Source organism: Phyllostomus hastatus, unplaced genomic scaffold (assembly GCF_019186645.2).
Source record: "Phyllostomus hastatus isolate PE091 unplaced genomic scaffold, TTU_PhHast_1.1 phas_scaffold_46, whole genome shotgun sequence".
Lineage (NCBI taxonomy): Eukaryota > Metazoa > Chordata > Mammalia > Chiroptera > Phyllostomidae > Phyllostomus > Phyllostomus hastatus.
Window position 1 is genome coordinate 17952883 of NW_025334032.1, and position 24796 is coordinate 17977678.

The 24796-nt window shown below is 39.4% G+C and overlaps 1 protein-coding gene across 1 annotated transcript in view; it reads right to left on the reverse strand.

The window, feature by feature from the left end:
- The window catches only part of TUBGCP3 (tubulin gamma complex associated protein 3), an 89036-nt gene extending 64451 nt beyond the window's left edge, over positions 1 to 24585 (reverse strand). The window contains exons 1-4 of the mRNA XM_045821546.1: positions 24285 to 24585; positions 10271 to 10378; positions 6935 to 7002; positions 145 to 222 (exon numbers count right to left, since the gene is read on the reverse strand). Of these exons, the coding sequence (XP_045677502.1) occupies positions 145 to 222; positions 6935 to 7002; positions 10271 to 10378; positions 24285 to 24360 (330 nt within the window). The 5' untranslated portion in view covers positions 24361 to 24585. The remainder of the gene's footprint in view (positions 1 to 144; positions 223 to 6934; positions 7003 to 10270; positions 10379 to 24284) is intronic.
- Between the last annotated feature and the right edge of the window lie 211 nt (positions 24586 to 24796).

Consider the following 24796-nt stretch of genomic DNA (forward strand, 5'->3'; position numbering starts at 1 on the left):
CCAAGAGAATTACACCAGTTTTTTTGTTTCACTCATTATTTTAAGTATAGAAGCCAATCCCTATCAAAATTTGGCATAACTACCCCAACAAAAGATGCAAAGTGTCCTTTAAAAAGATACCAAGCTGCTAAGAGGGCCCCTCACCTTGTTAGGCTGCTTGCGTGGATCTTCACTAAGGCTTAGCAAGAGGTAGAGAATTGACCATTTATTTTTTAAAACGCCCTGTTTGGAAAAAAAACATTAAAAGAAAAATGTATTACTCTCCAGTTTTGTACTCCTCTCTCCTAAGTTATTCTTATTTCCAAAACAGAAATGCATTTTAAAATTCATATGGTAACATCAAATCAAAATTTGTTTACTGTACAAATGCTGCAAATGCTGCACTATCCATCCTAGAGATAATGTTCTCAGGAGGTTAATACCTATGGAACCTTAAACCCCCTGAAAACTAACTCCAAAGTCCATAAAAAGAACCTATTTTTTAAATTACTCTATTCTTAAATAACAATATTTCCCCTTTGAAATAATTCTTATAATAACCAACTTCCCAAACACAGTAATTATAAGAAAACTGTCATCATAAAATATATGAAGCCCCCCTTTTACCAATGTCCCATTTAGGCCAAAAAATAGAGTATTATAAAAAAATTGTTTTTTAATTCTAAAATGCAAGATGTAAGTCTCAGCCTCATGCATAACCAAACTAAAGATCTTAGTTGTCAGGATAACTAACCCTAGCTTTCTATATAAAGCAGTCCTACAAATTGTATTAACTTTCCATTGTCTAGCACTCTGCCCTGATTTACAACCATGAACAGAAGCCCACCTGCAATACATTTAAACAAAATTTACAGAGCATTCTACACTATTCATGTAGCCTTACCTTTTGGATATAGAAGACCGAATATATCAGTATCTTTACAAAACAAATTATGGTATCACTACTTACATTATACAAGTTCTTAATTACATAAAATGTTCCTTGGAAATTCCTCTAAAGAATAAGCTCATCACAAGTACTCAATATTGTCTAACTAAGTGATCTACGCCTGGCTGGTGTGGCTCAGTGGACTGAGCATCAGCCTGCAAACCAAAAGGTCACCAGCTCAATTCCCAGTCAGAGCACATGCCTGGGTTGCAGCCGAAGTTCCCAATGAGAGGCAATCGATCTTGCACATAGAGTATTTCTCTCCCTCTCTTTCTCTCTCCCTTCCCTCTTTAAAACTAAATATTTTTTAATTGATTTATACTGAATTTAGCAGAAACAGCAAAGTCCCCAGAAGAGGCCTGCTTCTGATGGACTCCTCAGTCCAGTAGTAAGAAGACAGTGGGCAAATTATTTCAGTATGATAAATTACATTTCAGAAATGGAAGGATCACTCGAGTGTTCCAGGCTCAGGAAAGGACTTCTAGAGGCATGAGTCTCCTAGAAAGATGGGTGATACAAAGGCAGAGAGGGGGATAGGCATGGGTTTCCAAGGAACTGAGAGAGAGAAGTTTGGCTGAAGCTAGACATGTAAATAGAAACTGAAAACTGAAAGAAGCGAAGCATAAAATCAAAGGGGTCCTTGTATGCTACACCAAGAAAATGGATTTTAAGCTAAAGGCAACAGGCAACCAGGGAAGGATTCTATGCAGGGAAGTGAATGGACTCACTCACTGACAGTTCCATGGATGATGGACTACAGAGGAGCTAAAGCAAGACACACAGGCCCTACTTAGGAAACTACAGTCATCTGGAGGGGAAATGACCATAGGCTGAGCTGGGATTCAGGGACTGAGTATCTGCTAAGGCAACCTTGACAGCCCTCTATAATCTGGGCCTCTGGAGCTAACTATTGTCTGCTTATCTCCAAAGAGTTGCTCTCTATCAATCCCGTTTCCTTAAGCCAGGGATGTCAAACTCATGTTCACCGGGGGCCACATCAGCCTCGTGGTTGCCTTCAAAGGGCCAAATGTAATTTCAACTCCTTAACAGTTAAGAAGTAGTTACATTTATACAGTCCTAAAATTATTTCAGCCCTTTGAAGGCAACTGCAAGGCTGATGTGGGCCCCAGTGAAAATGAGTTTGACACCCTGCCTTACGCATCAGAGGGCTGTCAGTCAGCAGCAGCTGCCATTTCAAGGAGGCCTGCTGGAGTGACGCAACTTCCAGTCAAGATGGCGGCATAGGTAAGCACAGCTCACCTCCTCACACAACCACATCAAAATTACAACTAAGATATAAAACAGCCATCACTTAGAACCATCACAAGTCTACTTGAATGGAGTCCGGCAACTACAGAATTAAAGAAACTACATCCATCCAGACTGGTAGGAGAGATGGAGATGCGGAAAGGGCTGGTCCCACATCCACATGAGGTGAATGAAAGTTTGGGAGGGATATCTCAGGAACAAGGAGTTCCAGCCTCACACCAGGGCCCACAGCCCAGGGTTCCAGTGCCAGGAAGATAAGTCCCTATAACTTCTAACTGCAAAAATAAGCAAAGATTGAGTCAGTGGAAAAAACTTTTGGAGTCCTAAGCAGTTCCTCTTAAAGAACCCACATGGACTCACCTACTCAGACTCACTCACTTCCTCTGAGCTCCAGCACCAGAGTAACAGCTTGAAAGGCACCAGTGGCAAAGAGGGAGAAACAAGCATCTGGTATCAAGGCAAGAGCTGGGGAGAGCTTTCTCCCAGGCATAAAGGTGGGCAGAAGCCATTGTCTCTTGTCAGAACCCTCCCCTCACAGAGCCACAGAGCCACAGAGCCGGCAGGCAGGTGCCACATCGAAGACTTCATCTGTTGGCTAGCACTGTTTGCCCCACCCTGAAGATCCCCAGAGATTCCATCCCACCCAACTGACTGGGCTCACCCAAGCTGTTACCAGTGACTTTTCCATATGAATGTCTGGTCCTGCCTCACACTTCACAACTTCCTAAATCCTATCAAACAAACATCAGCCTCACTGACCCCCATACCTCTTGCTAAGTCACCCCAGGCCAAGTACTAGAAGCAGCCAGCCTAGACTCACAGCTTGGCTTTGCCTGGGAATCTCCAAGCCTGGCAAAATTAACAGCCATCTCAGATTGCTTTACAGCTCATGCAGGGTGGCCCAGGCAGAACACAGGGGGGAGCTGACCTTGGCTTGCACCACGTGGGGAAACCCCAGAGCTTGTACACCCAATGGACAGCTACAGACCACATCAGAGCACCACCACCCTGCCCCTGCACAGCTTATCCTCCACAGATGGTCAGTGGTTCCTGTAGCTAACCGGCCTGGGTATATCCCTCCCACTGACCTGCCAACAGCAGTCAAGGCTCAACTAAAAAGGAGAATGTATTCAGCCCACACAAAGGGCACATCTCAAGTACTCAGGTTGGATGACAAGGCGGGGCTGTGCCACTGGACCCTACAGGACACCTACTACATTAGGCCATGCTACTAACATAGGGAGTCATAGCAGCTCTACATAATACCATATATTGCAGTGTATAATGTGCACTTTCTCACCCAATTTTTTGCGGGAAGATAAGGATGAGCATAATATATGAGTACTGCTGATTCTCTATCTATATAAATGTGTTTAATTCTTTTATGTATGCTTATGTGTTGTTAAAAGCATAACTCTAGAAAGCAATAATATGGACATGCAAAATAATACCATGAAATACAACAATCAGTTTTGTTTCTAAATATAGTTAAATAAAAAATTAATTTAAAAAATTAATTTAAAAAATTAAAACAAGATTTTTTTTCTGAAAGTTTGGACCAAAAACATGGGTGCTCATTATACATGGGAGCTCATTATACACGGGAGCACATCATACACAGCAAAATATGGTACACAGAAACAAACACAGGGAGGCTGCCAAAACAAGGAGACAAATAGACATGGCCCAAATAAAAGAACAGATCAAAACCCAGAAAAAGAACTAAACAAAATGAAGATAAGCAATCTATCAGACACAGAGTTCAAACACTGGTTATAAGGATGCTCAAGGAACTTAGTGAGGACATCAAGAGCATAAAAAAAGTCCAGTCAGAAATGAAGAATACACTCATTGAAATAAAAAACAATTTACAGGGAAACAACAACAGAGTGGATGCAACCAAGAATCAAATCAATTATATGGAACATAAGGAAGCAAAAAACAATCAGAACAACAAGAAGAAAAAAGAACCCAAAAAAACAAGGATGGTGTGAGCAGCCTCAGGGACAACTTAAAGTGTTTCAACATTCGCATAATAGGAAGGAAGAGAGAATAAAAAAGAAATTAGAAATCTACTTGAAAAAATAATGAAAGAAAACTTCCCTAATTTGGTGAATGAAATGGGAATCCAAGTCCAGGAAGCACAGAGAGTCCCAAACAAGATGGATGCAGAGAGGCCCACACCAAGACACATCATAATTAAAACGCCAAAGGTTAAAGATAAAAAAAAATCAGAAAAGCAGTTAGTTACTTACAAGGGAGTTCCCATAAGACTGTCAGCTGATTCCTCAAAATTAACATTACAGGCTAGAAGTAACTGACAAGAAATATTCAGAGTCATGAAAAGCAGAGACCTATAGCCAAGATTGCTCCACCCAACAAAGATGTCATTTAGAATCAAAGGGCAAATAAAGAACTTGCAAGACAAGAAAAAACTAAAGGAGTTCATCATCACCAAACCATTATTTTATATAATGTAAAAGAGACTTATTTAAGAATAAGAAGATCAGCCCTGGCTGATGTAGCTCAGTGGATTGGGCGCGGGCTGCGAACCAAAGTGTCACAGGTTCGATTCCCAGTCAGGGTACATGCCTGGGTTGCAGGCCACGGTCCCCAGCAACCACACATTGATGTTTCTCTCTCTCTTTCTCCCTCCCTTCCCTCTCTAAAAATAAATAAATAAAATCTAAAAAAAAAAGGAGTTAAAAAGAAGATCAAATGTATAAACAATAAAATAGCAATAAATATACATATCTATCAACAATTGAATCTAAAAAATAAACTACACAAACAAGAAGAACAGAGAATCATGGATACAGAGAGGGTTTTGATGGTTGCCAGATAGAGGGTGTCATGGGGGAAAGGGTGAAGAGGTAAGGAGATTGAGAAGTACAAATACGTAGTTACAGAGTAGCCACGGGGATGTAAAGTACAGTGTAGGAAATAGAGTAGCCTAAGAACTTATAGCTTGACCCATGGACACGAACAATGGCGTGGGGATTGCATGAGGGAGTGGGGGTTGCCGAGTGGAGGGGGGCAACGGAGGGAAAATTAGGACAATTGTAATAGTATAATCAATAAAATATTTTTTAAAAAAGTCAAAAAACTAAAATAAAGGAGGCTTGCTGCCCAGGGAAGGGGCAGCCTCATACCCCATAATCATCACAACAACACTGAGACACAAGGTTTATTCTCTTCATTCCATAACTGAGTGAAGCAGAGGTGAAACTTAAATAACTTAATGAAAGCTATAGGCGAGGATTCAAACCTAGGTCTGTGTAACTCCAGAGGGACAGATGAGAGGCATCTGTAAGAGGGACAATTAGTAACACTTGGGGACAGACCAAACTTGGGTAGAGAGGAAGAGTCATGATGGTATCTACTAGTCTTTGGCAATAGATGAATGGTATTCTCCTTATTCACCGAAAGGGAGAATACCAAAGGAAACACAGGTTGTATGTGGGCAGATATGAATGGACTCCCAGAGGTAGGAAATTTTAAAAGTACGCTCTCATTTCAGCTTCCAGCTGGGGGATGCCCAGCTGTAAGCCCCTGTGAGTGTTTCCTAAGGAGTGTCTGTGTAACAACGCCCTGCAAGCATCGGGAAGAGGGGAGACATTCTACCTGTGCAGCAATAGTCGTCAGTTGTTTCAGAAAATCAAAGATGTGTAAGAGGTGGAAAGTGAACAAAGTTGTAAAAATGAACAGAACTATGCACAAAAAAGTCAGCAAACAACATATTTACAGGTGGTGTCAGCTTTGTTTTTTAACACAGAAGAACAGGTATTGAACAGGATCAGTCTGCTGAAGAGAGTCTGATAGAGGGACTGTGTGCTGAGGTGTGTGAACTGCACAGGGACTCGGAAATGAAAGGTAATGAAGCACGCAGGGACCACGACCAGCTAGGTAAGTATTATCAAAGAAGAAAAAGCATACTTAAAACAGTGCATCCAAGTGAATCAAGTTGAATTAAGAAATCAAAATGGTCAGCAAATAAATTTAAGCTTATTTTTACAAATGAAAAGGAAGACCTGAAAAAATAATGAGTAAATTACTAGCAGATTTAGGCACAACTCAAAGATTTTCATTGTTGTAACATTAACCTAATATTTGTTGAGCAAAGTATTATGATACTTTGTTGATACAAAGTATCTCTATGTTTTACTTTCTTCTCTATAAAAGGATGGAGAGAAGCAGCTAGATGAACTAAGATCCTTTATAGTCAGAATCACAAAAATCTCTCCCCAAGATTCAATTAATTTACTGGTGTAGAGGCTGGCAGAGACTTTTATAAAAATAGGTTAGAAAACCACTATGAGCAAGTATCAACATCCAATCACAAAAAGTTCAAAATCACTTTTTAAGTTATTCTTTGAAACAGTACAAATTAGGGCCTGATAAACAATAAACTGTATCAACAAGGTAAGCTTCTGCTTGTGTTTCCTCCCAGTAAAAGAATTAAGGCCTCTGTAATATATACTGATTGTGTACATAAGTCTGATTATTTTCCCAATGTAGTTTCATTCATCTTTATAAGCAATTTAGCATTAAATCCAGTTAAAACTTACTTCTAGGAGTGAAAATCTTTTAAAAAGGAAATTCCATCTACAACTACAAGCCATTACTCAATATAGAAAAGTTTAATGATACCAGAGAGAAAAATTCAAATGTTCCCAGATCACTCTCATAGCTTCATAGCATTCATATAGCATGGCTTTCAGAATACTTGTATGATACCTGTGAATGAAGTTTTCTGTGAAGTTCTGAAAACAATGCAGCATCTGCTTCTCGTCTTTGTCGAATAACTGTAAGTTAGAAAAGAAAATAAGCATGTTAATCACATACATCAAAATTCATATTTATGACATTATTTCACCTACAGAAACTGACAACTCTGAAGTCTAAAAAGAATCCTGAACTTAAGAATCAAAAGAGCTACATAATAAGTGACATTTCAGCTTTGTGAACTTGGTCAATTCATATAATCTCTCTGATATTTATAAAACATGGACAATTTTAGACTGGAATCAAATAGTTTATGTAAACATTAGAGTAATAGAAATGATGAGACCTTTTAGATTTTATCGACAAATATCAATAAATAGTCCAGCAAGAAAAACTACCATTAGTTTAACTAGTCAATAATGGCTATCTGGAGGGAGAACTATGAAGTGAAAATATCTTTGGAATCCTACATTCAAAGGGCGTAACAAAATAGTATAGCATTCATAATAGTCTGACTTAAAACTATATATTCTAAGTATTTTTGTTAACACATACAGCAAACTTCATAGTCAATTATGTTTTGAAATAACCAAAAGTTCATTAGCTTATTTTCATCCACTAACTCATTCTACCAGTAAACATCTTCATAGGCTTTCCACTGCACTTACAAATATTCTGAAAGCCCCAATTACAAACGAGAAGTCCATGCTCTATTCCACTCCATGAAGACTACACACAGGACTTGGGCCCGTGAGGGAAGAGGCCCCACTCGCCCACATCTACAATGCTGCACACATCATCTGTGCACAGGTGCCTCTCAAAGAAACCCTGCTACACCCATGAGAAAAGGCAGCACTTTTAATAGCTCGCTTACAGCTTCAGTAGCCTCCAAGGAACCTTCGTGTTTAATTATCCCAATTTAGTAGGACTGCTTTCTTAAAATTTAATCAGCCAACCTCATTTAGCTTTAAATGTTCAAATTCCTTTGTAGAAAGACAATGACTGACTTGACATCCAACACTGTTTCACATTCATCGGCTAGGAACTGGTGCTGGCATCAGGTACTGAGTACCTGAACCACAGTAGGACATATCGCCCTAATCACATCTGCACTTCCATGTCTTCCGATGCCAAAAGGTGAATCTATCTTTAAAATGTATCCTTACAAAATGCATTCAACAAAATTAATGCAATTAAAATTTCATAACCTTATTATCTTTTAAAGCTTACATAAAAATACTCCAAAGGACCACAACCATGAAATTCAGTGTTCCTTCTATAGAATGAGACTGACACTAATTCATAGATATTTGTTGTCACATGACAACAAAATAATAGTAAATAATACCAATAAAAGTGAGCACAGAATATTTACCCCCAGAAAGTTTCATCTAAGAGATTGTTAAACACAGAACAAATTTTTAGCTACAATTACCCACTTATCAATGTGAAAAATTAGAAAACCAAAAGGTGTTTAATTTTATCATACATGATGAGTTTTGCTCATCATATAACTCAACTAATCTACCAACTCAACCATAACTCATCTAACAAAAATTAATCTAATTTCAAAAATGTTAATGTATAAAAACTATGTCTAAGAAATATTTAAAAACGATAGATCAATAGTGATCACTATATGAGAGGACCATCAATAATGCTACAAACTATAGCTGGGTCACAGCAGAGCTGGGGGGGTTAATGGCAAGGGTACCAAACAGAAGCTGTGGACACCTGATGGGAACAGGCAGAAGAAGCAAAGTGCATCAATATACAGAAAGACTTATTTCAAAAACACAGAAGACATACAGGAAAATGACTGTACATGGTTATAGTTGTGTTCTTAAAAAAAAGAAATCCCAAGATTTCCTTGCAGTATTCACTGCAACATTGTAGCTGCCAGTTATATAATTTTGAATTTAGACCACAAAGCCTGGAAAAGTACATCTGTAAAGGGAATGGTCTGTTAATATAGTACCTACTAAGTGTAGTTCTCACTAATAATCGAAAATATAAAATAAAATGTAAAAATAATCTTAAATGTAATAATCATCAGGGCTCAAGAATAGTGTTCTTACATTCTGTTTTAGAGACAAGAAAGGAAAATAAGTTCTTATAAGTTAACAGCGGGATAAATTCTGCATTTTTACCCCTCCACCTTATATAAGACATACACACTATGTAACACCAAGATCTGACTCATGTCAGCAGAATCCTCATTTCAGACTTGCATTGCTCATCAGGCTCTGAACTTATACACGTAGCCACAGCCAGATCCATTTACTCACATGCCACAGCCTCAACTCTACCACCAGCTACCTCACCATCTCAGTTACACAGCTCTGAAAAAGGACATCCACACAGAGCACTGGTCAAGTGCAGTAAATAATGCAGCAGCGGGGTGAGAAACTGTACCATTAAGAACAGATCTCCCAGAAGGTGTCATTACCAGTTTTCCAGCACACTTAGAAATAAGCCAAAGCCCATTTCATTTGCACAGTTTAACAGTGAGGCTCCAGCAGGAAGACCAGTGACCTTCAAGGCAAGGTGGCTTTTCAGGCAACCAGAGCTGGGTTCATCCAGTCCAGAAAACTAAGGAGGGGGACCTGGCCACCAAAGAAACAACTCTCCAGCCAGACAAGAACGGTTCTCATACACGGTGGGTCCCCATGCTCACAGCTTCCCTCCCTTAGACACTCCACAGTACAGAAGGAAGGCAGAGCTCCACCTTACACAGGATGCACTAGTAACCAGATACTAGAAAATGGAAAGCTTTCTTCTCTAAGGTAACAATGTTTAAGAAAGCTTTCAGTATCATCTCAGAATTAAAATGTTCACATAGTAAGTTCTAAATAACTATTAAGTTTAGATGTTGACAATTAATAGAAGCAATTATTGGACTCACTAAGAGTTGTTTACTATAAGATAGTAAGTGTTCTATATTATCTGGTCAACAGGTGCATAATATTAAATACTGCAAATCAGAAGATAAGCAGGAAGTTATATTAAATCCTTTTATATTCCTCACACTCTTATACCAAATTATGTTGTTACTGACAGTACTTAAAACAATCCTCTTGCACTATGTTCTAACAAAAGACAGAATTAAATTGTCCTTATTTTAACACAATTATGTATTTATATAATAATACCTCAGGAACTACATAGAGGGTATAGTTCATATGGAAAATAATATAATAATTAATGAATAAAAATATAAGAATAAACTTTGTGTTTCACATACTCACAACCATAAACCTACTTTTGCCCCACCCTGTGTGTGTATGTTCTGAAGTTTTGACAAGTTTAACAATCCAACACATGACAACATTTAGGAAAAATACATACGTTCTTTCTTGATTTTTTCAGCTACCAGAAATTCATCTCTTTCAACAGTTGGGGCAAAGTTGCTGCCAATAACTCGCACAGCATACTGGAACTGTTGGGCTACATCAGCTGAAAGGTAAATAAAAGAATGCAAATTATCGCCAGTCCATTTTGATCACCTGCAGCTTCCAGTCAAGACAGTAGGCTTGGCACATGCATCTACCTACCACCTATCCAAGGTTTTAACTGAGGGGATGAAAAAGCTTCTAAGAAATCAAAACAAAATGAATGAATAAATAAATGAAATAACAGTTCTATAAAATAAAAAAGGAAGGCAGCAACAGGCCACACAATCTGAAAAATCCTAAGAGATAAAAAACAAATTGGACTGATAATCATTAAAAAAAAGAAATAAGGTACAGTTAAAGCCACAGTGAGAAATAGGATGCATGAGAGAAGTAAGCCTGCTCAAAGACAACTTCTGAGAAGCTCCAAGGTTTGAGTCAACAAACAAAAAACTAGAAGTGGATTGTAGAGCAATCAAATGGACAATTTATAAATTGTGTTTGCATTTCTAGATAAAGATGATGGCTTAAACCAGATGTGTGTATCCACTCTCTTCATAAAACCCACTAAATTGAGAATCAAGTTTTTTTAAGTCAGAAATCAACAAGGACAAAGAAAACAAGGCAGAAACAATGCAAAAGAGAAGCCAACAAAATGTGAGAAACTAGAAAGCAAATGGATTGGTGAGAAATGATTCAGGAGGACAGTAAAACAGAAGCTCCACACCTACTGGGGTGAGGGATCTGGGGGAGGGGAGAGTACAAAGGCCAAGAAGAAACACAGAAGCCCAGGAGGCTCCAGAAAGGGACCTCAGTACCTCAGAAGACGTGGATGAAGTAGGGCCGCAGGATGAGGACTGGCTAAAAGTCTGGATGGAAAGCAAACTCCTGGTCCTCTATCCCATCCCACACAACCAGACAACTGCTGATTGCCCTACTTAAGCAAGCCAAATGGTCTGGATGGAACACCAGGAGAGCAAAGAATACGAAGTAAAAGTAGAGGCCTGAACATTAAGGACCCAGCCCTCCCTCCCAGACACTGGGAGTGAAAATTCCCACACCCAGGAATTACTGGCCAAATGCAGCACCCCTCCACCTTCCCGCTATAAAGCACAACCTCTCTGCTGTGTGCTGCCAAACCCTACACCAAACAAAAACCAGAAATAAAACTGAAACCCTAGACATCCCACAGGCTCCACTGAAAGAGCGTCTTTCTCGGTGATCAGGAAAAAAACCGAAGAGTGAGCCAGCACATAGACTCCAACACCACCACTGCCCACTACCCATAAGTTACAGAGCACCCCATCCATCGAGAAGAGTGCATTTTCTTCCCAGGTGCATACGGAACATGTCTCAAGACAAGCTGCATTTGGGGGATCACAAAACAAGCCTTGGTGAATATAAAATAACTGAGCTTATTCAAAGTATGTTCTCTATCAACAAAAGAATTAAATTAAAAATTAACAGAATTATATCTAAAAAATCCTCAAATATTTCAAAGTCAATCAACACACTATTACATAATACAATGGCCAGAGAAAGTCTCAAAGAAAACTGGAAAATATCTTGAACTGAATGAAAACGCAAATACAAAACATTAAGATGTGTGGGATACAGCTAAAGCAGTGTTCAGAGGAAAACTTTCTAGCATAAAATGCTTTTATTAAAAAAGGAAGGGTCTCAAATCAATATGAGCTAATACAATAAAATCTAGAAAAAGAAAAGCAAATTAAATTCAAAGTCAGCATCAGCAAATAATTACAAGAGCAAAAATCAATAAAATTTAAAACAAAAATATGAAAAAAATAGGTGAAGCCAAAAATTGGTTATTAAAAAATAAATAGAACTGATAGAAAAGATACAAATCTAGGAATGGGAGAGGACCATTACCAATGATTCCACAGAAATTTAAAAGAAATAAAAGCTAAAACATTTTTGTAGATACTACTCCCTCATGGAGGTGCATAAAACATAATACCCACTCCTTAACTGTGCTGTGCAGCAGAGTACCCTGACAAACCCACCTCAGCCAGGTGATGAAGGTCAAGATCCATGGTGATAGCCACCCTGACAATGTGTACCCTGAATACAATGTGATGAGAAAGGCGCTTTACCTCTGGGATCTTCCTCCGAAACATAAAACATAAGTCCAACCATGAGAAAAACACCAGACAAATCCCAATTCAAATATTATACAAAATATCTGAATGTTAAGCCTCATAACTGTCAAAGCAATCAAATAAAACAGTAATAACTAAGTCTGAAAAGCTATCAGAGCCACAGAAGCCCAAGGAGACGTGAAAGCTAAAGGTAATATAATACCCTGGATGGAACCCTATGATAGTAAAGGAACATTTAATAAATGAGGAAATCTAAATAAAGTACAAAGTTAATATTAGTATATCACTACTATAGCAATTATACTGCACTAAAGTAAGATGCTTACACTGGGGGAAATGTTGTGGGGTATACAGGAACTCTTTATTATTGTTGCAATTTTTCTGAACATCTAAAATTATAAAATTAAAAGTGTATTTTTAAAAAGTGTACTGGCTGGTGTGGCTCAGTGGGTTGGGTGCCAGCCTGAAAACCAAAAGGCGGTCATGAGTTTTATTCCCAGTCAGGGCACATGCCTGGATTGCAGACCAGGTCCCTAGCTGGAGGTGTGCAAGGGGCAATGGATCAATGTTTCTCTTCCTTTCTTTCTCTCTCCCTTTCTTTCTCTCTCCCTTCCTCTCTCATTAAAAATAAATAAAATCATATATATGTATATGTGTGTGTGTGTGTATATATGGGTCCAGCACAAATAACACCCCTATTTTGTTACAAAATCATAAGCATGTAATTCTGTAACATAAAAACATCACACTCAAGCACACCATATGACATTTTAGGTGACATGTTCAAATTAAAACTGTAAATTATTATATACATATCATTTACCCTACCAAACTCAAGCAGGCGTTAACTCTGCTGGACCCTGTACACTGATTCTAAAACCCATCTTTCACAAATCATGATTTTACTGGTCTGCAGCCAAGGTATCAATATTTTTTTAAAGCTCTGATTTAAAACGTTTAGTCTTAAAGGTAAAAGCAATTTAAATGTTTTTAAAAAATGCTTTCTTTGGTAAACTCAAAAAAGAATTTCATCCTATACCACACACCATATAAAAATTAACTTAAATAGAAGACAATAACCGTAAAATGTAAAACCCTATATAATACTCTTAGCAGAAAAAAAGAGTATTGGAAGAAATCTTTGTGACTTTGGATTAGACAAAGAGTTCTTACATAATACACCAAAATCAAGACCTATTAAAAAAAATTGCCCTGGCTGGCATAGCTCAGTGGATTGAGCGCGGGCTGTGAACCAAAGCATCACAGGTTGGATTCCCAGCCAGGGCACATGCCTGGGTTGCAGGTCACGGTCCCCAGACACCGCACACTGATGTTTCTCTCCATCTCTCTCTCTTTCTCCCACCCTTCCCTCTCTAAAAATAAAAATAAATAAAATCTTTTAAAAAAAGACCTATTAAAAATTGATAAATTGGACTTCATCCAAGATTTAAAGGTTTTGCTCTGCAAAGGACATTGTTAAGAGATGAAAATACTGAGAAAATATGTTTGTGAAACACATATCCAATAAAAGAACTGAATCCAGATATTCAAAAGAACTCTCAAAACTCAATATGGTAGGGGTGGTAAAATCCAATAAGACATAAGCAAGTTTTGAACAGGCAATTCACCAAGAAGATAAATGACAAAGAAACACATGAAAAGATACTCAATATCATTAGTCATTAAGGAAATACAAATTAAAAACCAAATGCAGTACCACTACTCACCTATGAGAATGACTGGAATAAAAACACACTACTCCCACCCAGTGCTGGTGAGGAATCATGAAGAGCCCCTGGAGCTCTTCCACATGAAAACAGAACTGGTCCAGCCACTCTGGAGCACTTTGGCAGTGTCTTTAAAAGTTAAACATACACTTACTATATGGCCTGATGATCACACTTGTGTTCATTCTGGAGAAATAAAGACTTATGGTCACATAAAAATCTGTATATGTGTCTATAGCAGCGTTATCTATAAATGCTAAAAACTGAAAAACAACTCAAATGTCCTTCAATGTGTGAATGAATAAACAAATTCTGGTACATTCATACAATGGAACACTATTCTTCAATTAAAGGAATGAACTATTGATATACACAACACCATCAATGAATCTCAAATAGGCCAAGTAAAAAGAGCCAGTCTCCAAAAGTTGCATCCTATATGATTCCATTTATGTGACACTCTGGGACAGGCAGAATACAGGGACTGAACAGATAACTGCTGCCAAGGCAAAGCAGCAGTACAAAGGAAATAACTGTAAAGTTTTTTAAAGAGCTAACACAAATTTTAAACATAGGCTGATAGCAGAATGGAGCTGTTAAAGGGAAATTAAATGCAAACTGAGAAATCCAACACAATGAAAGACAACAGAATTCTTAGAAAATTTTTCGATAAGTACACAGTCTTCAATTGATGATTACCAAGTGTTAATCCATATGAACTTTTACATCTCAAACTCAGAAAAAATTTCAGAGCATAAAAATAAAACTCATATGTAGCAAAATCTCATAACATAAAAGATAAACAGGAAATCCTAAAAGTTTCCAGATGTAACTTCAAAAAAGTAATAATCAGATTAACACCATACTTCTCATTAGTAATGAAGGAATACCTTCAGAGAGGACAGGGGAAAACAACTTCAAATCAAAATCTCTACATCTGATTGATGATTCAAGAATATGGGCATAAGAAAAAAGGAAAATAAAGACATTTTCAGACTCTTAAGTAATGATTCAGATCAGTAAATCCTGTTGACTCTACTTCTAAAAGTATACCCCAAATATGATCATTACACAGCTACTATCCAATTGCGATAACTCTCCTAAGTAGCTGATCACCCTGCTTCTACTTTTGTCCCGAGAGTAAATTATCCACACAGCAAAGTCATCTTTTTAAGACATAAATAATAAAAATATCATAGTCTACTCAAACCCTCCCATCACACTCATAATGAAATCCAAAGTCCTGAGGACAGCCTACCTGAACTGGTCCCTCATTGCTGCACCAATATCATCTCCTGCCTCTCCCAGCCACGCCACACTTTGTGATCCTGCCATTCCTTGAGCACACCAGGCTCAGTTCCAGCTCAGAACCCTGACACACTCTCCTACCTCCTTCCAGGACTCATTCCATCACTTCATTTGGTTGTGTTTAAATGTCAGCTCCTCAAAATGCCTTCCTAGTTCCAGAAGACACACTGCTCACAAGAATGCACACAGACATGCAGTCTTTCTTAAACACCACAGTATCAACAGAAATGGGTTCCATACCTGATGAATGCATGCACGGGCGGAGGGAGAGCAGAAAGAATGGTTCTGTGGAGCCACAGGATTTGGGGTAGTATTTATTTTCTTCCTTTTACTTTTACACACTGAGTATATATTAATTTTATAAATATTAAAAGTATCATTGAAAATTACTCATTTAAAGGGCTAGCTGTGTAACTATTCCAGTTAAAAATTATTTTTAGATTACCATGATCCTGAATTTTACACAGAATAGTTCATTAACAACATGCTCAAGTACCTCAAGCAAAAATCCTTACTCCAAAAGTTTCATAACTATGAGTTTTCTTCTACCAAAAGTTTTCAATATCACAAACACTCTCCTCATCCTCTGTCTCTACATTTTCTCTACACCTTTGGTATTTACACCTCTTCAGCCAAACTTCAATTTCCCTGCTTGCCAACAAAATTCCCAGTCTATCTTTCTTACTGATTACAAAATATATGAAAAAAACACCCACTATTGCTTTTTTTACGCTTTTTTATTTAGTTTTTAATTAATTATGCTATTACAGTTGTCCCAATTTTCCCCCCTTTGCTCCCTCCACCCAGCACCCTCCACCCTCCACTCCCTCCAGCAATCATGGCCATGGGCAATGCCTGTAAGTTCTTTGGCTACTCCATTTCCTACATTTGCCTGTAACATCCCCCTGCCTATTCTGTACCTACCTACTTATACTTCTTAATCTCTTCACCTTTCCCCCCACTCCCCCAGACCCCCTACAAATTGGCCACTCTTCCAATGTTCTCATATCTATGCTTCTGTTCTGTTTGTTCACTTAGTTTGTTTTTTTTAGATTCAATGGTTGACAGTTGTGTATTTCTTTCCATTTTAATGTTCATAGTTTTGATATTCTTTTTCTTAAGTTCCTTTAACATTTCATATAATAATGGTTTGGTGATGATGAACTCCTTTAGCTTTACCTCATCTGGAAAGGACTATTATCTGCCCTTTGAATCTAAATGATAGCTTTGCTGGACAGGGTAATCTAAGTTGTTGGTCCTTGCTTTTCATCACTTTGAATACTTCTTGCCAATCCCTTCTAGCCTCAAAGTTTCTTTTGAGAAATTAGCTCACAGTCTTATGGGTACTCCTTTGTAGGTAGTAATTATCTGCTTTTCTCTTGATGCTCTTAAGATTCTCTCTTTAACTTTTGGCATTATAATTATGATGTGTCCTGGTGTGGTCCTCTTTATATCTATCTTGTTTGGGACTCTCTGTGCTTCCTAGACTTGTATGTCTATTTCCTTCACCAAATTAGGGAAGTTTTCTTTTATTATTTTTTCAAATAGATTTCCAATTTCTTGCTCTTTCTCTTCTCCTTCTGGCACCCCTATGATGCAAATGTTAGAATGCTTGAACTTGTCCCAGAGGCTACTTATACTATCCTCAAGTTTTTGGATTCTTTCTTCTTGTTGCTGTACTGATGGACGTCTTTTTCTTCCTTATGTTCCAAATCACTGATATGATTTTTGGTTTCATCCACTCTGATGTTGATTCCCTGTAAATTGTTCTTGATTTCAGTTAGTATATCCTTCATTTCTGCCTAGGTCTTTTTTATGCTGTTGAAGTACCAAGTTCCTTGAGCATCCTTACAACCACTGTTTTGAACTCTGCATCTGATACATTGCTTATCTTCATTGTTTAGTTCTTTTACTAGAGTTTTTATCTGTTCATTTGGGCAATATTTCTTTGTCTCCTTGTTTTGCAGCCTCTCTGTGTTTGTTTCTATGTATTATGTAAAGCTGCTCTGACTCTGTGCCTTGGTATCATGGCCTAATATAGTAGGTGTCCTGTAGGATCCCATGGCACAGCCCCCCCATTTCCCAAGCTGTGTACTCGAGTTGCTCCCTTGGTGTGGGCTGAGTACTCTGTCCTCTTGTAGATAAGTCTTGCTTGCTGTCAGCAGGTCAATGGGAGGGATTTACCCAGTCCAGACAGGTTGTAGAACTGGCTATGACCCCTAGCCAGTAACCAGCTCCATCCATGGCTTGTAGAGGTGGTTGGGTAGTGCTCCAACATGGTCTACAACTGTCCACTGGGTGCACAGGTTTTGGGTTTCTCATGTGGTGTAGACCAAGGTCAGCCTCAACCCGTGTTCTGTCTGGGGCCCCTCAGCATAAACTCTAGCAGGGGTGTTCAACTTTTTGGCGTCTCTGGACCACACTGGAAAAAGAATGGTCTTGGACCACTCTTCGAGACATTAAATACATTGCAACGTGTAATCACACAAAACAATCCCATAATATTTTAACTAAATTTACAATTTTATGTTGGGCCACACTCATAGCCAACCTGGGACACATGCGGCCCACAGACCACAGGTTGGACACCCATGTTAATGCTATCCACAGAGGGCTACTGCCAGTGCTGAGCCTGGGGCCATTCAGAGAGAGGTATAGAGGCTGATCCCAGCTGTTGCTTGTTTGAGCAGATTCAGGATGGTCTGAAGCCAGCGCCTAGCCCAGCCCTTCATGTGGCAAAGCCACTGTTATCAGCCACCCACTATCTCTTAAACCAAATCTACCTATCCTATGTTTTAAAGGTAGATACACAAACTATTAAAATCCAAACTATTAAAGAAAATAGCAGGGGCAATTATTCTTTGTTTAGTGAATCTACCATCAAAGATTAAAATCTGAAATATTAAACAATATCAACTATGAATTTCTAGTTTAATAATACTCACATATCCTTCAGTTTTAAAAAATAACTAAACTTGCCCTGGCTGGTATAGCTCAGTGGATTGAGCACGGGCTGGGAACCAAAGTGTCCCAGGTTCGATTCCCAGCCAGGGTACATTCCTGGGTTGCAGGCCATAACCCCCAGCAACCGTACATTGATATTTCTCTCTCTCCCTCTCTCTCTCTCTCCCCCTCCCTCCCTTCCCTCTCTAAAAAAAAATAAATAAAATTAAAAAATTAAAAAAAAATAACTAAACTCATCAGTAACTCAATGAATAATTTCTAAGCACCTACTATATGCCAAACAACATAGGCCTTGAGAAAAGAAATAGGCGTCAACAAGGTGGCCTTAGTGAGAATACAAAAAAGGGGGAGAGGGACAAATAAATACATAAATACACAAGATAATTACACTGTGCTAAGAGTACTAAGAAAACAAGCAGGACACCATGGTGGCAAATAACAGAAGACTTCATGAAACAGGTTTCATGAAGTGAAACTTTAAGGAAGTGAACTTTAAGGTAAGTAGGAGCCTGCCCTGTGAAAAGTCAAAGAAACAGATGAAAAGGACACAAAATTAAGATTCACTGGGCTCCTTTCCTTAGTACACTATTCCACAAAGGACACCAATGCCACTGAATTCTAAAATCCAAATCATAGAAGCCAAAGTCATTTCAAAAAGAGTTCCAGATTAGGAGGTCAAGACTGTACCTCTTTAATGATCTGGCTTAATCCAAGACTAGAAATTAGAGTATTTGATGTTTTGACCACAAAGCACCTAAGGAATGTGTTTCATTTTTACCTCCAATCTGCTCTTGGGTATGTGTGAGGGGTGGCAATTATTAGGAGCCTGGAAAGGGAGGTAGGTAATACTGCTCTGCCAAGCCTCTGCAAATATTTCTTTAAGAACTGACCACCAATGAATTCAAAAATACACTGTGTGACAAGTACCAGAGAGCAGAGTTTGTACTGCTGATACAAACACTCTAAAAACGAGCTGGTGGAGAGAGGCCACCCTATGGGTAAGACTATGACTTGCCCACCTCTACTCAGCACAAAGAGAAGTAAGCTGTCAGATTCTATACAGAAGGGTAGGAATGAGTTAATTCAAGATGACAGGCTCTGAATCAGAGATGTGGGTTCCATCTTGGCCCTGCAATTCACTAGCTGGGTGACAGAGAGCAAACTACTTACCGGTAATCATTTCAAGTCTGTTTCCTCATCGGTAAAGTGAGGTTAATAATAATTATTCCAACCTCCCAGAGTCATCTGAGAATTATACACACTACCTTACAGTGTAAGCACAGTGTCTGGCATATAGTATATACTAAATAAATGTTCATTTTTATATTATTCAACTCAAAATGTTCTTTAAATGTACGCTATCTACCACAGCCATGAAAACCACAACTCAATGAAGCATCCACCACTTTTAACTTCAAGCAAAATAATTTGGTCTTCATCCTATAGACTACAAGTAGGGAACAAATAACACATCTGACCAGAAAGAACCCTGGCTGCAGAGCAGAAAAGGAACTAGAAGAGGTGCAAAACCAGGGCAAGAAAGGCAATGGAACTGCAGGATCTCAATCCCAAATGTGAAGGCTCCCAAGAACCTTTAGATGTAGGCACAAGAGTTTTTAAATGAAAGACAGTTGTCTTTTGTATCCCCAAAGGGTTATTTATACAGATACCCAGGTAAAAGAAGACAACTGAACTTGCACGAAAATAAGCACAGCTCAAGTAAATACGAAACCTGTTCAGTTGTATACTTTCTAGGGATTCAGAAAGTGATGGGGGGGATTAAATTGTTCACTAAGACAGTTAACTGTTTTGCCACCCTGCATCTCCTCTATACATTGCCTTGTCTATACATGATGGTATTTTTCTAAAGGACAGGACAGCAGGGACAGTGAGTTGTAGAGACAAGCCAGTAAACCCTAAGTGCTGTGTCCAGCACCTACACCAGCAATTTCCCACTCTAAATGCAGGACAGAATGACTGTGTGTTTAATGTTTCAGACGCCAAGCTTCAACAGAGATCTACAGGATCAGAATCTCTGGAGATGAGATCCACAATATCAATTTTGAATAAGTATCACTTTTAGAGAATTCAAAACCCAAAGGCGTAACTTTAGATACCGTAATGTTACCTAACATTACTGTAATGTTTTCCTCCCTCAACTACTGTCTAGTCTCCAGTTCTTGCCACAAGCAACATTATCAGTTTCTTGTGTAATCACAGGTGATTCTGATGCACAGCTCCAGTAGAAAAGCAATGCTCTAAAAGAGCAATTTTCAACCTTTTTCATTTAATGGTACATATAAACTAATTACTAAAATTCTGCAGCACACCAAAAAATACATTTTTTGCCAATCTGACCCCCGCCAAAAAAGGTGTAATTTTGATTCATTCACACTGGATGGCTATTGTTACATTGGCTGTTTTCATTCTTTTTATTTGACAATCTAAGGGAAAGAGAGGTCAGTGCCCCTAATAGTCAGGTACCGCATGTTTTAAAATTCTTGCAGCACAGTAGTTGAAAATCACTGCTCTAAAGCAAAAACAAAATAAAAATATCTTGTTAGTCTGTGGTCCTCAAACTTTTTGGTCTCAGGGTCCCTTTACATTCTTAAGAGGAGGACCCGTAAAAGTTTTTATTTATTTTTGTGAGTTACATTTATCAATATTTACTGTATTGGCCCTGGCTGGTGTGGCTCAGTGGATTGAGTGCTGGCCTGCAAACCAAAGGGTTCAGGGTTAGATTCCCCCAGCACACGCCTGGGTTGCAGGCCAGGTCCCCAGTAGGGGGCGTGTGAGAGTCAACCACACACTGATGATTCTTTCCCTCTCTTTCTCCCTCCCTTCCCCTCTCTGAAAATAAATAAATAAAATCTTTAAAAAATATATTTACTGTATTGGAAATTTAAACCAAGACCACTTTTTAATACAAATGCACTTAAAAATAACAATAATAAGCTCATTAAGTACAACTTTCAAAGATAGCCTAAAACTTCGAAATTTCCATATACATGTTAATAGACACTTAGTGAACATTTTAATGTACATTTAATATGTTTTAATATATATTAAAGTGCACTGACTTTCCCAGGCATATAATCAAGAGACGACTATATTTTACTTGAAGCTTCATCATCAGCTTTTCACCACTGTGGAAAATCATGAAACCAACAGCAACACTATTTGTGGTCCATGAATCACCAAGACATCATTCCTTTATCTGTCTGCACTGGGGCTCACAGTACACTCAGAGGTGTTACAGATTAGGGCAGACATCTGACTTCAGTATGTAGTGTATCACAGTTACACTTCTAGGCATTCATGTTGAAATACTTATCTAATAAAAAATACTTTATTTCTTCTTTTCCTCCTAGTTAAAAAGAGGATACCAAGTACTGGAATATGAAAAGGAGTGTTGCCTCGGACAGAGTTGAAGCACTCTAACATCAAGCACATTGTTTCCAAACACAGAAATAATGACTACCAAAGATATAATAAGTAAAATGTGCTGCAAGGGATGGGCAGGGAGGTGAAGCGAGAACTTTCCTGTCACTGGTTGGTAGTTAATGTGTTTCAAGCAAATTCCCAGCTGTTACAAGCTGGGAAAGGCAGGAAATAATGGTTATACAACCACTGGTTATAAAAATGTCATGCATCATTACAAGTAGGTGCTTTGTTTCTGAAGGTCCTTTGAAACCAACTGTTAAAAATAAATTTTAATCTTTTATGAAAATCTGATTCACAAAAAATTCACATTAAAAGTAACAAGTGTCTATTATGCTTCAATTGTATAGTATTAAAACAGCAATATATTACAAAAGCATAAGGCCAGCTGTATTGTGTCATTAGAAAATGAAGTAATTAATCAAATGTTCTACTTAGTTTTCAAATAAAATACCCACTAATGAAGAGAAAAGTAACTTAAATGTCAAAATTATAAAGGTAGCAATTAACAGTGCTCCTTTTTTAAGGTAGGACAAATTAATATAGAATAAGGCACGCTATTAAATACTTATAAATTCTTCATTAATAGCACTATTTGTAATTATGAATGATTGTTTTGGCAATCCTTGCTGTCCAGAACAGGGAACAGAGAGCACCATCCTTAATAGATTTTATATTTTATTCAGAGAGTATCCCTTCAGGGTGTCATAGAACCCTAAGTTATTCTTAACTTAGACATAATTCTAAATGGAGAGACAGGGCAGTGCAGCACTTTGCTTAAAGATGCATGTTTCAACCTCCTTGATGGGATGAAACTAAGCTAACCAAAAGAAGCCTCAAATTAATTTTTTTTTAAATTGAGAAACACCATGCTACCTCATGAATGGTTTTCAAAGACCAGTTGTGACAACAGAAATGTGTGGTTTATCCTTGGAGGAAAATTTAAGACCCACTGATATAATGAAAACACTGATGTTAAAGTGAGTGTGTCATAACCAACAATCTTAGCTCTCTGATCTCTTCCATGATTAGGAACATCAAGTCAGATAAGTAACTAGAGATTCACAAACAGAGGAGCCAGAGACAAACACAGGAGACCACACCACAGGTTCACCATCACAAGGCCCCTGCACCATCTACCCAGAACCCTCCCCAGATGGTCACAGGGCACTCCCTCACTCCATGTTTAAGTATCTCCTTAGAGGCTTTCCCTCACCTCTTGCCTGAACATCCATTTGCTCTACTTTATTTTTATCACAGTATTTATCATTAATTAACATTACACATTTTGCTACTTTTATCAGGTCTTCTCCACTAGAATGTAAGAGGAATGACTTGTCTGTATAACTCTGCATCACCAGCACCTAGCAGAACACCTGGGGGTCCTCAAAGATTTCTTGACAGAGTGAAACTTCATATAACATAACTAGGTCTGTGTGAAGTCAGCGTCATTTAACAGACTGACAAAAAGATTTCACCTTTTGCCCCTAAGATTATCACTGCACATCAAGTAAGTTTACGTACACTAATTGTCATGTATCATGAAAAGGTCAAAACACAGTCCCAATATTTTAAATGCATAAATGTAATCTTGCATAAAGTCTGCCAGCAAAAACTGCACAATTTCTTTTCCACATTATGGTGCTTAAAGAATAAGTAACCTAGTTGCAACGATTACCCACAAAATTCCTTCATGGTGCATCCTCACACCCCACTCCCCCACCAAAGCAAATATCAAGAAACGCCACACCTATGCCATTTTTTTACAGTACCACGACCACAGAATGACTTTACATACTGTACAGAATTGGGTTTGGGTAGCAGTATTCGCTATGTGAACCCCCCAGAAATAGCTTTATATCAAATCGAATCTTCAGCCCTCTGTAGTAGAAAAATATGGCGGGTAAATGTCGTAAGCACCCACTCTGCATCACAACTCTAGTTGAAAAAGTGAAAATTATGTGGCTCGCCACCACCTGACATCTCCCTCTGCAGTGTCACTAAGCGATGTCACAGACGTGTGACTGGAGACCAGTCCGCCGCTCTCTCCACCCAAATAAAAGCGTCCTGCCCTGTCCTGTGAGTTTAAAGAAGGTGGATGCGTTCAGCTGACGTCGCCCCAGGCTTCACTCTCGGAATCAAGCGCCGGAGGAGTGGTGACTCAACCCACGCCAAGCTCTGTCCTTCCCTCGCCGGGGGACCCTTGGCCCTCCCTTCCCTCCACCTTGGAGGTTGCAACAACTCACTAGCCCGCCGCGCCCCTCGCGGTTCCGCTACAGTCGACCTGCGGAGGCTGAGGGCCGCCGTGCCCTGGCCCCGCCAGTCCCTTGGACGCTCCTGACCTGCACTCTCAGGAAGCGGCCTCCAGGATGCGCCCCAGACCCCGAGCCGCCCGGCCCAGCCCCGCTACCTTCGTTCTTGCCCAGAATCCGGCAGCACAGGTTCTGCAGCAGGACGTTCGGCGACTTCTGGTCGGGTGTCGCCATCCTCGCCTGCAATTGCCTACCGGGGCTCTGCGGGGCCGCCGGCCCGAGCCCCCCGCCTCGAGCCCAAGCGCGCTCAGGGGGCCCGGCTGCGCCCCCGCTCCCTGTGCCCGCCCCGCGTCCCGCGGGCTTTTCGCGTCCCCAAAACGCTAAGGCCCCGCGGGAACCGCCGGTGACAAGGGCGCCATTTTAACGGAACCCGCCGAAACCGCGGGCCCTTCCCACAATTCCCCACTTCTTCCGGGCAGTCGAGACCGCCAGTGCTCTGGCCTGAGTTCCCGGCGCGGTCATCGGGTCTTCCCCGGACCACCGCCGCCTGGCCTGCAAAGTTCCGGGGGCAACCGCCCCAGTTGCTGGCTGCACTTAGTGCTCCCAGTGCTGGGACCTTAATAGTCCCCGACGCCAGGACTAGCCACTGACTTCCTGTGAAAATGCTAAG